Below are 15,088 nucleotides of genomic sequence, written 5' to 3'. Positions count from 1 at the left end.
TGCACTCCCTCCTCCCCCGTTCCATCCTATTTTCTTCTTTGCTGTACTGTAACTCTGTCCTCTCGGTGCATAAAAGCAGCTTAATGTAACCTCAGGGTGTGGAGCATCAAGAGCTGCCCCATAATGCCAGATTACAGATAATATAGCAGCAGGGAACCCAGCAGCCTTGGTGTGCAGCCCAAAATGTTGAGACTGCTGCTTGAAACTAACCCGTTAGTCTGTTTAGTTGAAATTGTTGTGAGCAGCGAAATATTGGCCTTTTCCACAACAGAGGTGTCATTAAAAACATTACCAATGGCTCTATTCAGCTGTCCTTGTAAACCATGGCTGTATGAACAAGCCTCCACAATACCTGGACCCTGAAAGTGAAGCCGCTGTACAGAATACAGCCCTCATTCATATCATTCACACCCATTTCATTCTTAATGTGACATACTGAAATGTAAAAAAAGGTCTGCTGGAGTATTATGTGATTAAATGCCCGGTCTCAGCTGAACATGGGTAAGGGAAATTCATTGTAAGATCTTATGAAATAGGTGGTGTTAGGTTATCAATGTGGGACTAGTTTTTGGGAAACTGTCCAGTTTTTAATTTAAGAACAAAATCCTCGGGGCTCCCTGAATACACACAGCGCTGCTAACGTTCAATAATCTTGATTTTTTTTTTTTTTTTTTTTGTAATGCCTCTGTTGCCTAATACTCATTAGTAAAATGTATTGAAAGTTGAATTTCCCAGCGTGCATTTTATTTTCCTCCATGAGGAAGTCCACTGATGACAGTGATTTCACCTAAGTGAAATATTTTTGAGCCAAACCATTGTTGTCAATGATGCTGTGACTGGGCCCCAATTGAACAAATATTCGTCAGGTTTTTGTTTTGTTTTTTTACAATATGTTATCCACTTGTTCTTACATGTTACGAGTAAAACAAAACAATTATGGGCATTTCAAGCTAAAATCCGATTCGATATTAGCATACTATTCGAACTTGGACGTCATGTGTTCTTCTCTTATTGTTGTTTAATGGATGTTGGCAAACAGCTTTTTTGTGCATTACCGCCATCTTCTGTCAGTCAAGACGCATTACTACCAAGAAGACGTTAAACAAGACGATAGCCACATAAACTTTCAATTTTGTTTTGTTTTTAATGAGTTATTGAAAATTTGAAAATCATGATCTTCACTAACAATTACAAAAAGCTATGTTTTCCAAAGTCAGTACTGTTCCTGCTCAGCAAACAGTCAGTTTCCTGCCGTGTATGTCCTTCCGCTGCTGAATAATGGGAGTAGCCACTTTAACATCAAAGAAGCTAACTGCTGTATTCCTGTTTTGTGATGAGTTGTAATTATAAACACTGTATCGTTTGCCTGTTAACTGTGGAACAAGTGTCCTTAGAATTTATCATCCTTATGATACCGTCATACAGATGCTCACTGCAGTTTCAGTGCGTGTGACCTTCAATCTTCTTTCAAGAGATTAGGTCAATGTCGTAGCCCTGGAGAGCCATTGCAGGGAACATTTAGCTAATCACTGCCTCTGCGCACTGAATAGCAATAAACCGGACAGTAGGAACCATAAACATTGATATTAAATCTACTCAAACTGAAAAGAAGAGGCACTTAACTGGCCAGCAGTAAAGAATATGGAAATTGAGCTTTCATTATTATCTGTTACAGCTTGAGAACGACCATTTTTATTGCTGCTCTCGGGCAATCTATTCTCCCAACTCGCTGACCTCAGCCAGTTTCATGCTGAACACAATGTCAGTTTGATGATGTAATAACAGAGAGAAACCACCGTGGCCCTGTGCGATCTGTGATCATTATCCCATTCTCTTTCCGTTTTTAATCCCCCCTCCTTGTTTCTACAGAGGTATGAGAGCGCAGCTGGTAATAAAATGTGATGAGATGGTATTATTGGTAGTATAATAGGACAAGCGTGCAATAGTGTGTCAAAATGTATTTTTAATCGCTGCGGCTTGGAATAGAGTCTGATCCCTGATAAAACTGTCCGAGGGGAAAAAAACTGAAAAAATGATGGGTGGTAGATTAATTGATGATAATACAGCGATGTTATACAGTAGGAATTAGAGATGACTAAGTGTTAAACACAATTTTATTACAACAATAGCTTTCCCCCTGTCACTCTAAGTGCCTTTGGGTTGTAACATAGATTTTATCTGCTTTCCATTGACATATTACAGCAGACTTAGTTTCCCTTCTCTCCCAGATTTCTACTTCCTACTTCTTATCAGTATAATGCTTGAGGGTTTTTATTTTTTCTCACAACATTTCCCCGGTTCAGAAAAAGTGCACATGCGCTGCTTCTGTTGGAGGTGAAGCAGGGAAGGAAGCTCTTCTCCAAATGGGTGCTTGTTGTAATCTGATAGTGAAGGCAGTTGCAATCGCTCAGGTCTTGTGTGGAGCCTTATCGGCTGTCGGGGTTCAAACGAGCCTCCTATCTGCTAGCTTTGAGATAGAGAGCAAAGCCGCATATCTCTCAAAGTTGCAACATGTGGCATTTGCAGGAGGCCTGGTAGTGACTGTGTCCATCACTTGAGAGTGTCAATCATACACAGTCATGAGACCAGTGGACAAAGACAGCTGACAAAGTGTTTATCAGGATTCAAACCTTTAACCCACAACACTCCCGCTGAGAACTGTCACAGAAGAACAAGAATCGAAGTGAAACTTTGAAAACATCGCTTACTCACAAAAAGCTAAAGAAATATATATATATATTTTTATATTCTTTGTGGAAAAACGTTACATTATCTCTGATCCACATTCCTCATTTAAATATTCTACCGTGTCACTTTTTCGTACTCTGGCGTGTCTCTGCATTGACTGAATGCACACAGTCGCCAGATAGTATGACTCGACTGGAATTCAATCACAGTAAGAGCTTCACAAATTCCAAATCTCATTTTGAAAAACAAGAAAACTGAATCTCTTCTCATTGATTAAATGTGTGCATGTTGCTGTAACTGAAAGATGAAGGACAAGTTCACACAGCAGATTTGGTTGATGCCTCAGCTTTCTAAAATACAAGCTGTTTCTCTGCAGGTCTCGACAACGTCCAGAGGATTGCTGCTCAGGGCCGTTATGAGCTGAGGATTGACATGAGGGACGGACAGGAGTCAGTCTACGCCAACTATGACAAGTTCTCCATTGGAGACGCAAGAAACCTTTACAAGCTCAGGATAGGAGAGTACAATGGCACTGCTGGTACGTGGCTGAGTACAAAAGAAACATTTGTAACAAGTAAATTTGTTAAAACACTTCATTGTTTTGCGTTTCTTTTGGCTCTGTGGATGAATGACTTGTAATGACACTTTTTGTAATATGAATACATATTTGATGTCAACAAAGCCTCCACCCATTCTCTGCCATTTTGTTCTCATCTCATTTTCTCGTCCCTGATGTCTTAAACCAGCCTCAGCACTGCTCCACTTTTCCACTCTTGTCCTCTCTCTTCATGTATCTCTGTCTGTCAACATGTCCATATGCCAGAATTACCTGTCATATTTATAAAACATTATTATCTCTGACAAAGTAAATTCATGGAGTCTGCAGCAGGGGTTCTTTCCTCTCTCTTCCTTTTTTGTCTCCTCATCTCCCTCTTGCTTGTCTGGTCATTTACGTCTCACATTCATACTGTTATTCACTGCAGCTATATTCAATATGTTGAAACTAAAAGCTCTCTTCCTCTCTCTCTCTCCTCTGATCCTAGGTGACTCTCTGAGCTACCACCAGGGCCGGCCCTTCTCCACAAAAGACAGAGACAATGACATTGCTGTCACTAACTGTGCCTTGTCTTACAAAGGAGCCTGGTGGTACAAGAACTGCCACCGGGCCAACCTCAATGGCAAATACGGCGAGTCCAGACACAGTCAGGTTCGTCCTTCACGAGATCCACCAATTTATCCAGGAGTGAACGCGATGAATAAAGTAGTCAATGAAACTAAGCATCATTATGCCAAACATTTTGTAGCGTAAGTTAGAAAAAAATGAAGTGTTGGTTTACGTGAATTACTGAATAGCACATGACAGTAAAAATCTTTTGTTTTTAGGGAGTTTTAGAGGGGAAGAGTGAAGCCCAGAATCCTACGTATCGTAAACACTGTATTTGAATCACTGCATTTTTCAATAGATAGTATCGAAGCAATGCGGTCGTTGCCATAGCAGTCTCTAAGCTTTGCACTTAGTCCTAACTCCAATTGAAAAAATACGTTGTTGGTTTGAAGAAGCCTGCGCTTAAACTAAATGCGGTCATTACAAAAGGCCGTCATTTTGAAAGCGTATTTTGACATTTACAAAACTCACGTTAATGGCCATCATTACGGAACAGCGAATAAAGGTTAAAGCAAATAATTAATAAATTAAATAACATGAAACTTGCTAAAGACATCCATCTCTTTACTTACTATACCAATAGGCCTGATGGAGGAGCTGTAATCAAAGGTCAAAATTTGAAGGAGCAAAACTGCTGCCCCATTAGTCCAATTTTAAAAGAAACCTTTAAAGAGGATGCAACTTAATAGTGCTATTAGTCTGAAGAGACACTTTCAGGAGGATTTTAGTTTATTCAAACACTCTCCAGCAAGTTAAAATTATGAAAGTATTTATGTGGAAGTAAAAGTATTTTCAAGGCAGGAAACAAACATGTTCATGTGTTTGATTATAAATAAGAACCACCAGCACAACATGCTCAAACTAAAATGGATTTTTTTTTTTTTTCTGTTTGGTACATGTGAGCCATCAGTTTGGATGGCCCTTCTGGTCCTTTTGACCAGAGTGTGATGGACCTCTCTCTCTCTGCTTCATACTGAAATGACTCGAGAAAGCCAGAGAGGTGTTATGTGAAGCTGTGATTAGGCTGAACCACAAAGGCTTAGAGCACCGCCACTTCTCTCTCTGCTCTGTGCCTTTCTCTTGGTCTTTTGATGACATTAAATGAGAACAGGTGGGAGCAGAGATGGAAAGGCATACAAACACAGAGAAATGTTGGTGTAGAGCTGCAAACGAGGGGGGGTTTGGTGATGAGCAGGATTAGCACAGCTAAAGTGAGACCATAATTACAGTAAGATCATAAATGCGCGAGCTATTAAGTCAGGCTTTTTGCCTTCCTGCTTTGAGTGTTGTCTTCAACTGAAACTAAAATACACTTCACTGAAAGTATTTCCATCTTCAGCCTTGGTTTGTCATATGTTCGGTTATTTTCTAAAAATGCCCTGCCTAAAAAGGTCCTGTTGACTGGAGCAGCTTCTAAAAAATCATATTTTCACTCCTACAGGGTATCAACTGGTACCACTGGAAAGGCCATGAGTTCTCTATTCCTTTCGTGGAGATGAAGATGAGGCCATTCAACTTTCGTAGCATCAGCAGCAAGAGGAGGCGGTCTGCCCCTGTATAAACAAACCACCTCCTCCCGGCCCAGAGTCATGGATAAATGGAGTTCGGATGATGTTTAGTGATGAGTTTCTGCTATCTGCGTGCCTCACTGACCGTAAAGGCAGGCAGGAATGTAACAGTGGGGAGGCTCGTTAGTGAGACTGCAGAGAACAAGTGGGTTATTACAAAAAGCTACTAATATTTTATTAAGATTTGTAAGATAATACTAAACATTAATGTACTACCAACAATCAGAACTTGTTATAACCATGGATGGGATCATAAAATAGCAGAGGCTGAAACAAAGTCCGAACTCTGTTGATCTCCGCACACCTGCCCAGCTTTAGCTGTCTTTCCCTGCTGTACTGAGATGATAGAAGACACTGTATGTAATTTATTAAATACTTTGAATGACAATGGTTCTATTTGCTGTAAAAAACAAAAACAAAAACAACAAAAAAAACGAAAAGGAAAGGCAAACCAATACGCTTTGTTTTCCTTTAATCTGTGATTTGCCTTTCCCTGGGATGCGAGGAAATGTGCTCAGAAATGCCCTCAAGAGTGAGAGCAAGCATTATTTTAACCATTATGAAATAATACTTTTAACTAAAAATATACTGTATATGCCCTTAAAACCCTTAACTGTAATATATATATATATTTTTATAACTGATATTGTGACAAAGTCCATCTATTTAATATAATTTGATGGCTTGGTTTTTGACCTTATATTAAATTACCATAAACATGATGACAAATACTGGACATGAGATCAAAATTATCATTTAAATCTAAACATCCAGTCATCATTTATAAAGCAGCACACCAGCAACAGCTTCATAATCATCTACTTGATTTTATTGTCTACTTTTGATTTGTTTTGATTATTACAATACGCATAATGAAAATAATTCTCAATACAAAAACTATTATTATTGGTCGCCGCACTGAGACAGTATTTGCACTGTGAGTGGGAACACAGCAAAACTATTGTTGTTCAATCAGTTCATTTCTTTAGTTGTTCACGGGCATTTATTGCTTCCTGGATTTCATTTTCAAGCAAATCACAATCGTTTAATAACCGCTTCACCCCTGCTGTAGATGCGGTGATTGCTTGCAGAGATGGTGCTGATCTATGTAACCAAAGATCTGCATAATAAGGACCTTTGTCAGCCTGCTGTTTGGAAAGATGCCAGTCAGTTCTGTCACCAAAGACACTGAAGCAGATTTTCCCTCGATAAATAAAGTCCCACTTTTTAGAGCCTTTTATGGTAATCATGTCCCCAGGCATTATTTTATGCATTGTGATCACGGAATTCTATGCAGAAGAAAATCAGGGTGGGCATAGTGAAGATTTTAGCCTTGCCTCTCTCCCACTGCTATCTGAAATAAAGTCAACAAAGAAAGCAGAACAGCAGGTGGAGTGGAGCCAAGTCTTTCTTCTGTGTTCTTCTTTTACTTTCTTCCCAATTTAAGCTCCGCAGTGAAACAACGAAATCCGCCAACATGGCGGAGAATGTATTCTTTTTAGCGGGGCGGGTGTAATCTGCAGCATGCCTACCAAACTGTGTTTTATTCAGTGTTCAGTGTCAGTTAGTCTACTGCATTTTTCTGGGAACTGTTTCATTGTAGTTTTCTGCCTCCTCTGTGGGAGGAACATGTCGATATCTCCCCTCTGGTTTCACACTTATAAATGAAAACAAGTAAGAATTGCCGGCTACAATCCATGGAAATCAATGTCACCATCACTGCAAGCAACATATGGTGTCATAAATTCAATATTCCAAATACGTATTTTTTTATTCCTCTTGGATTAGCTGGAAAATGTGTTCCTTTGTATTTCTGTTACTTTCGTTAATTCACTTTTCTCATTGCAGCGAACCAGCAAATCTGGCTTCCATCACATGACATGTAGAGTTTTCATTAGTTTTTTTCCTCTTTAGACTTGAAAACGATAGTACGCTCCCCTCTATAAACTACTAATAATATAATCATGTAGATATAGAGTTGAAAATACTGTGTCTTTTGATGTGTTCCCCCTTTAGATGCGAACTAATTCAGAAAGTCCCCTTGAACATTTCCTTTTTAACCACTGTATTTTTAACCAACGTTGTGCTAAGGGATAACTGGAGCCTACTGCATGTTAACTAAATTGCGATCAAGAGCCTGATAGTGAAAAACAAATGTCCTGATGATATGTTTCAGTTTGATTTGTAGTCACATTTCTTTGCTGATCAGGGTAAAAGGAGCTCTTGAAATGGTTTCTAAGGTAGAAGATGTAGATCTCTTTGATTATTCGCCTGATAATCAACACGTGACCTTTCCCAGGTCTGATTTATGTTTTGAAGTGTCAAATTGACTGTTTCAGACTCTCTCATGCAATCCATCTCCCATAGTGAGTTATAGTAGAGTAGAGACGTTTCTATGTACTTATTTCATTAACTACTTAGATGAAGTTTGCCTCGGTGGGTTTTTGTGCGAGGAACAAAGGTCAAGAAGTTCTGCAGAAAAAGGAACAGAATGTCATTTGTATTGTGAGGATTATCTCTTATTGCAAACTATAAGGTGCTCTTAAATCCTTCAAGAAGAAAGCTAATATTATATTCATCTATATTTTACAAGTTTTTTTTTAATAATCTCATTAATTTCCTATTTTTTTTCTCGTTGCATTTGTTTAAAATATTCTATTGCATGGGACAAACATTGCATTGTGTTTCATAAATTGATGTAACAAAAGAAACTTTCATTGAGACATTTTTGAAAAACAAATGAAATTGAACAAATCTGTATTGTCATGGCGACATACCAGAAATAACATTGAAATAAGGAACCTGAAATATTTTCTTGATGTTACGCATAGTTCAATGTTATCTAATATTCAGTCAAGTGGCATTAATTCTTTTCTTTTTTTTTTATATCATTTTGGAGGGCAGGGGGATATTAAATTGGCATTTTGTTTGAATTCTCAGTTTGCCATTACGGAAAATTTCATCTTTTCAATCTACTGTATGACATTATGTTTGAAAAGAGAATCTCCCTGACTGTTTAAACTTAACACTCCGTCTCAGTGACCCAAGTACTTTTACACTGCATCACTGTTTGTACTGAGCCTCTTGAAGGACAGGAAACCTGTTCCCCTTATTTATTTCTCTGCTATTTATTTTCCACATTTTCTCTGTGATTGAAGCAACACAGGGTCCTGAATGGCATCAAAAGCAAAAAGGCTTTATTTCAGGGGTTTACGTTCACAAGTTAATAAACCAATATTGCCACCATGCTTGGCAATATTTGTTATATAAGCCAGATATAGTAACTGCATTGATTTGAAATCTTGCCATGGAAATGTAAATGTTGACAAAATGTGAACTTGACTGTTTGAAAAGCTTATATAAAGCTGAAACTAAGGATTTATTGTTGGATAACCTTGGATATTACTGTCAAATTTAGCTCTAGTTTGACTTAAAACATGTACTATATAGTTCCTTTTTTAATACATTTTCTACATATTAATAAAATATTCAAATAGTCTGATATGTGTCGGTTTCTCATATTGTTTAGAAGATATCAATTACATACTGTTCAGTCCCTCCAGGATTTTGCAAATTTTAGGTTATTTGCCTAAAATTGCAGGAATTAGAAAAAAATTGCAAGTGATTTTTTTTAAAGCACTACCTGATAAAGGAATACATATACAGCATAATCACTTTTTTTGATAATAATTAAGCTGCACACCACAGAAATATTTTAATTCTAATTATTTGTGTTTATTTACTGAACTTAGAGAACCATAAAAGAGCACATAAAAGTGCCGTAACTTTACAGAACAGACAGTCTGTGACTAATATAGAAACAACGACTACATCAGCCATCAAAATAAGAGCTTTAGATGCTGTTTAATTCATGTTAATTCAACACAAAGGCTGACTGTATTCACAAAAACAAAGTGCAGTTTCTTACAACTTGACATGTGTATACATTTCCTGTAGCATACAGCAATATGTAATCGCTTCCATTGATAATAAGCATTTCATTAGAAAATGTTATTGCGAAGGCCACATTTTCCACAAACCGCACCACTTCCGGTTTCCTCCGGTGAGTTTGTTTTGGAGAGATGAAAGGAGGAGAACTGCTGATTGTAATTGAGGAGTTATTTTGTGTTAGTAGAGCAAGTTTTGTTTTAAAAGACTTACTTTATGCCGTAATGTTTTCAGCACAGCTTCTGCTGATGACATTTTTTGCGGAAAAATCGCGGGAATTATAAAAAATTGCAAGCTCTCGCAAATATTTGCTTGAATATGCGTTGATTATTGCGATCGCAAGATCTGGAGAGACTGACTGTTGTATAAACAGAGGGAATTTCAAGTGCAAACATGTATATTGTATATTTACTGCACTGAAACATGAACATATATGCATAGCTGTGAAAACCGTAGTTTATTGTGTTCATCTTGGAGCCGACTTCTATATTCAACAAGTTGAGTTGTGGTTACTGTAACTACTCTTCCATTTTACTCCAACAAATAATGAAGCAACGTGGACTGACTACATGGCCTCAACTCATCAAAGTAACTGCAGCTCTAATTAAAAGGCCATTAAAAATCAAAGTGAGTACAATTACTGTTGTGATGAACAGTGAGAGGTGGGGTTATAAAGGCCACTGTGGTTGGACTCCAAGACCTATACCATATGCTCACACACAGAGACATAACAATCCTGATTGGACCTGAAAACATATCACAACACTTGTAGATAGCAACACTTTCACTAACGTATATGTTAAGTAATCTTCAGAGGTGATTGTAGAGAAGGGACAGTTAATAAGAGCCCAATTTTAAGTTAATTAGACTGTCCAAATTAAAAAAAAAAAAAAAAAAAAAAAAAAAAAAGCATTTTAATTCATAAAACAACACATTAACTTTGGAAAGAGTAGGTAAGTGAGTACCTTCACTTTAATGGAATAACCTTTAACATTTTGGGATTACACTATAACTGTACTGTCATGCGTGTCTGTTAAATGAAGATACAACCGGCAGCCAATTAGCTTAGCTTAGCACAAAGACCGTGAGCCAGGACTCCACAAATTAAAAAAATCTGCCTCAGAAGCAGCTTGCATCTTATTTATTCAAACTAAACAAAAACTGCAGTTTAATTGCTGTTTATTGTTGCTCCTCTAAAAGCAATGCATGCTTTTACAGTATATTATGAGACAATTTATTCATGTTTTTACTGTGAGGTTGCCAAGCAACCACTGGAGACTCAAGTGAGTTGCTCCATCTGCCAAAATGTAAGATACTGACTGAGTTATATTGTCTCTTAACCTATTGTAGATGTATGCTTTCCACTTGTAACCTCCTCATTCAAAAAGAATACCTGAACACACATTTATCTAGTCACTGTGGAATATAGATCTGCTTAGTGCATATGAGGGCTCATATGTTGTACGCTAATACAATATAATTTGGGTTGTCTTCCACCAAAAAGTCATGTGTATTGATGTATCCTTTGTTGGTTGGTGGAGGTGGGGGTTGTCTTCCTTCACCCCCTGGAATCCTCCAGACAGCCGTCTGATAATGCCTCAAAGAACAACTGTATGTGACCCCACAGGTTGCAGACCTCCTACTGTGACCTTTTGGTTTGGCCAAGCAGTATCACTCACATTTACATACACAGCCTTTTGTCTACACCTTAAGATTGGTAGTGATGGTACGACCTATATGTAAGTAATATGATATATATATATATGTGTTGTATTGTTGTAAACATATCCTAGCACAGAAGCACAAAATACATACTGACTGTAAGCATTGTAGAACACATTGCTTATGCAGGAACTTATCACGTTGGGGTCACAGTAGGGTGCAACTCACTATCAGATCAAAAGGGGGATGTGGTTCAAACGGAGGACAGTGGAAAAGTACTGAGACAAACATACTATGCAAATGTTCCCGCCTCACTGTAGGTAACACCTCTTCCTATAGTATAAGTGTATGTGCCGGAAAGGGGGAAGTCAGACTCCAACAAAGAGACCTCAGGTCGATGTTGGGCTCTCCAAGATATCTTGTAAACTACGCTTAATAAAAATCAACTAAGACCGGTAAATGCCTAAAGACTGCTTCTATCAACGGACTCGGGGAAAACAATTGGGGACAACAATTTGAGATACAACATCACCAAATATAACAAAACTCAGTATAGTTTTTCTGTTCATTTGGCTTCGTTGCTGCAGTAATACTGAAGAAAAACCTGCACTCCCACCTCCTGTGCTATTAATTCAAGCTTAATTTGACAAATTTTCTGAATCATCTGGTCTAATTGACGGTTATACATGACTAGTGTGCTTCTTCAAACACAGCAAGAGAAATAATACGCACGACTGTAAATGTAAACATGCATTATTCTTGTACACAGCTTGAGATTTTATCACAATGATATAATCACAAACCTGAAATTCAGCAGTTTTAAGATTCATTGTTTAATTACAGCATGTTCTAATCATCCATTAATTATCCATTCAAGTGCCTGGTCAGCAAAAACAACTTGGTAAATAATGAGCCTACGTGAAGTTTGGGAATATATTACAGTCAGACTCAAATAAATGAGCAACACAGCACTAGTGCATTAAAGGTCAGAGATAAACTAATCTCTTCAGTCTTCACCAAAACTAAACTCTTCACACGACCCTGCACAGCTGGAGCATAAAAACAACACTCATAGTTTGACAAAGTTCTCCGTTTATCGTGTGGACCTTGATACCTGAAATTTTATAACTTTTTTGACAATAAACTTTATATTCTGCAGACCACGAATGCGCGCTGTGACTAATGTTAACTTTAACGTACGACAGAGGTCGTCAGGGAGAAGCAGTTTCAGTTCAAAACTGGCCAAACTCATGTTTTTGTTCCACAGTCAAAAATATAAGACCTGAATATGAAACTGACTAAATGGACTTCAGATCATCTTGATGACATGATTGGCACAGACAGGTGGACTCATAGACTGAAGCAAAGACTATGGCTGTACTTCTTACATAAAGTATATCTTTATCAAACTTACAGTTATCATGGTTGGGAAATGATTAATTAGCAGCAGTGTCCAATGTAACATTTTTTCCCCCACCGGCACAATTGGCCAGTAAATCAGTTTCACTGGCCAGCAGCCAAAATAAGAAAATAGCTATTCCTCCATAATGTTTGTGATTTTATATAAATAATATGTAAAACAGTGAAGTTCATCATGACAGTCTGCTAACAGCTGGGAGAGGCTCTGTCTCTGCAGTACTTTCAAGAAAAGAAAAGAGAGGTAAACAATTAAGAGAGAGATGCTTCAAAACAACTTGTGCCCAAGGGAGGCTCTGTGTCTGTTGTTTGAAAGTTTTGGGGTTTCATATAATCCATCATAGACCAGAAGACTTTATATTGTAAAGTTTGGCAAGGCACTGTTGTCACTGTTGATGTTAACACTAGCAATTAGCCATCACTTCAACAACAACAAAAAAACATGTTAGAATACAAAGAGCGGATGCCATTACGTCCACTAGTAGCATCAGTGAAACTCTGAAGCCAAAGATTCACACATCGCATGATGAGGAATTTTCTTGAGGAAATACACGAGAGGAAAAGCAGACAGCGAGAACACATTACAAACGTAGTGAAAATCACAACTTGTCTGTGTATTTTGCAGAATAGCAAGTAAAGGAAGAAAATTAAAACTTTAGTCTTTATTTAAGTGTCACAATGAATACATGATAACATTAAAATGTTATGTTCTATGTAATGCTGACAACAGAATAAGCCACTATAAACACTTACAGAGGCCCAATCCAGCAAAAGAAAAAAAGGGAACTATGAAACCAGCCAAATCCGTGACACAGGTTTGTTTACACTGTCTGACCCTCCCACAGACAGCTCTGCTGACGGCTGCTGCCAGTCAAACAGAGTCCCGACCAGCTCTCTCTCTGTATCCGATTAACCGCATAGCTCATTTCAGATGGACCTATGACACTAAAATAACCCAACTCAGAACCGTGTGCTGTTTCCCTTTGGTCGTATAATGCAGCAAATCACGATGCATTTCATCGGTCACGCATGGAAATGATAACATCATCTAAAAGGAGCCGGTGGTTATGTTAGCCCCTGAGTAGGCAGGGTAATCTGCCACTTATTCTTTAAACTCACAGAGCCCACTTTTTCTCGTTGATCTACAGCAGAAATATGTTTGGTTTTATAAAATGAATTAATAACTTTCTAACTGCAGTCTAGGGACATTAAGTCTGGATATTACAACAATTATGTCTATATGTGCATTTATGTATTTTTTTGTGGCGCCTGAGCAACCATTCAGACGTAGTTATAATCCAATATCCCACCTCAAAACATTTACAAACAAATTAGAAGAAGTCAATCTGACCTTGATTACAATACATTATACCTCAAATTGAAAAAAAAGAGAACATCAAGCTTATTATTCTAAAGTTACTCGTTTAATTTGTGTTATTAAGCTGGATAATATGCCAAGTTACCACATTATTATTTTAGACAGTTTCTGAATTACTGGTAGTTATTCAACCATCACAGGCAATGCTTAATTTACTTAAGGGGCCCGATGTGATTGTAACGACAAGTCTGGAGTGAACCACAAGAAAGCAAATTTTGGGGTCAGACACAATCACTTTCACTGGGTCTAAGACACTGTGACCAAGTCTAGAGTAATGTATCTTTTTGCTTCTTAAGTCAAGGCAGCTTCACAAAGCTACCCTAATAAAAGTGAAATTTTACAACCTTCAACTTCAGTGAAGTAAGCATCTGAATAAATTGAGCCCACCCTGTTTGGCTGATACGCAAACAATTTTGATTGCACATTAACCAGCTAATTAGTTTTTATGGCACTGTTCCAACTTTTCCAAACCTAATCTTGCACACTTTTGTCATTCAAAACTTCACCCTACTAAAGCAAAAGCATAAAGTGAGCACACACCCACAAACCACTCCAAAAAAAAAAACTGCTGCAGCCTGCACATTAAGACAGAAACATGCTTTTCTTTCAATCTAAATGAAAGCAAAGAGAGTTTTATTCAGTTTGATGTCAGTCCTGGAGAAACGGCTCAAGTTGGGAGTGACGCAGAGCTGCAGGCAGTGCGGGGCTTCTGTCAACTTGGCGCTAGCACGCGTCTGGACTGCAGGACCAAAACAGTCATCCCAGTTACTGTGGCCCCCGGAGTCTGTCTGGCCTCCACTCCAGCGTCGGGTTCAACCTCACTGTTGTCCCTGTGGTGCACTTTAACTCATTTTGCGGTAACGGAAGCGAACTCAAAGAAACTACAGCTGACCGATGACACGCACTTTGAAGCTTGAAACTACAGCGAACACTTAGCTAAACTACCGCCGATACCTCTGTTAATTTAGTAGCAAGCAGCTGACTCACGGACTTGTCCTCCGCATGTACACACACAAACACCAATAAAGTAGGAAAACGTGTGTTGGCACTTGTAAGAAGCCAGTAGATTAGACTGCCACCGTAACACACCTTTATTGTTTTTTCTTCAGGGTATTCATCTGCACACCTGCCTCGCTTGATCATATCATAACAATATTTTCACATGGAATATTCCTCAGGCACAAATTAGGCACAGAAATACCTTATTTTTATTATGATGCCTGCTGGGTACTTCCAAAACTATATATTCTTAAAGAAAAATTG

At 38.2% G+C, this 15,088-nt stretch overlaps 1 protein-coding gene across 3 annotated transcripts in view; it reads left to right on the top strand.

Moving 5' to 3' along the window:
• tnr (tenascin R (restrictin, janusin)) overlaps nt 1–8,920 on the top strand; it is an 84,251-nt gene extending 75,331 nt beyond the window's left edge. For all 3 annotated transcript variants that reach the window (XM_069157315.1, XM_069157314.1, XM_069157313.1), the window contains exons 27-29: nt 3,065–3,226; nt 3,732–3,895; nt 5,295–8,920. In XM_069157315.1, coding sequence (XP_069013416.1) covers nt 3,065–3,226; nt 3,732–3,895; nt 5,295–5,414 — 446 coding nt within the window. In that variant the 3' untranslated portion in view covers nt 5,415–8,920. The remainder of the gene's footprint in view (nt 1–3,064; nt 3,227–3,731; nt 3,896–5,294) is intronic.
• The last annotated feature ends 6,168 nt before the right edge of the window (nt 8,921–15,088 follow it).

The sequence above is a fragment of the Embiotoca jacksoni genome, unplaced genomic scaffold (assembly GCF_022577435.1).
Source record: "Embiotoca jacksoni isolate LCO1_2020_lvr unplaced genomic scaffold, fEmbJac1.0.p SCAF_22, whole genome shotgun sequence".
In the NCBI taxonomy this organism is placed as follows: domain Eukaryota; kingdom Metazoa; phylum Chordata; class Actinopteri; family Embiotocidae; genus Embiotoca; species Embiotoca jacksoni.
This window is presented reverse-complemented; position numbering and strand designations above follow the sequence as displayed.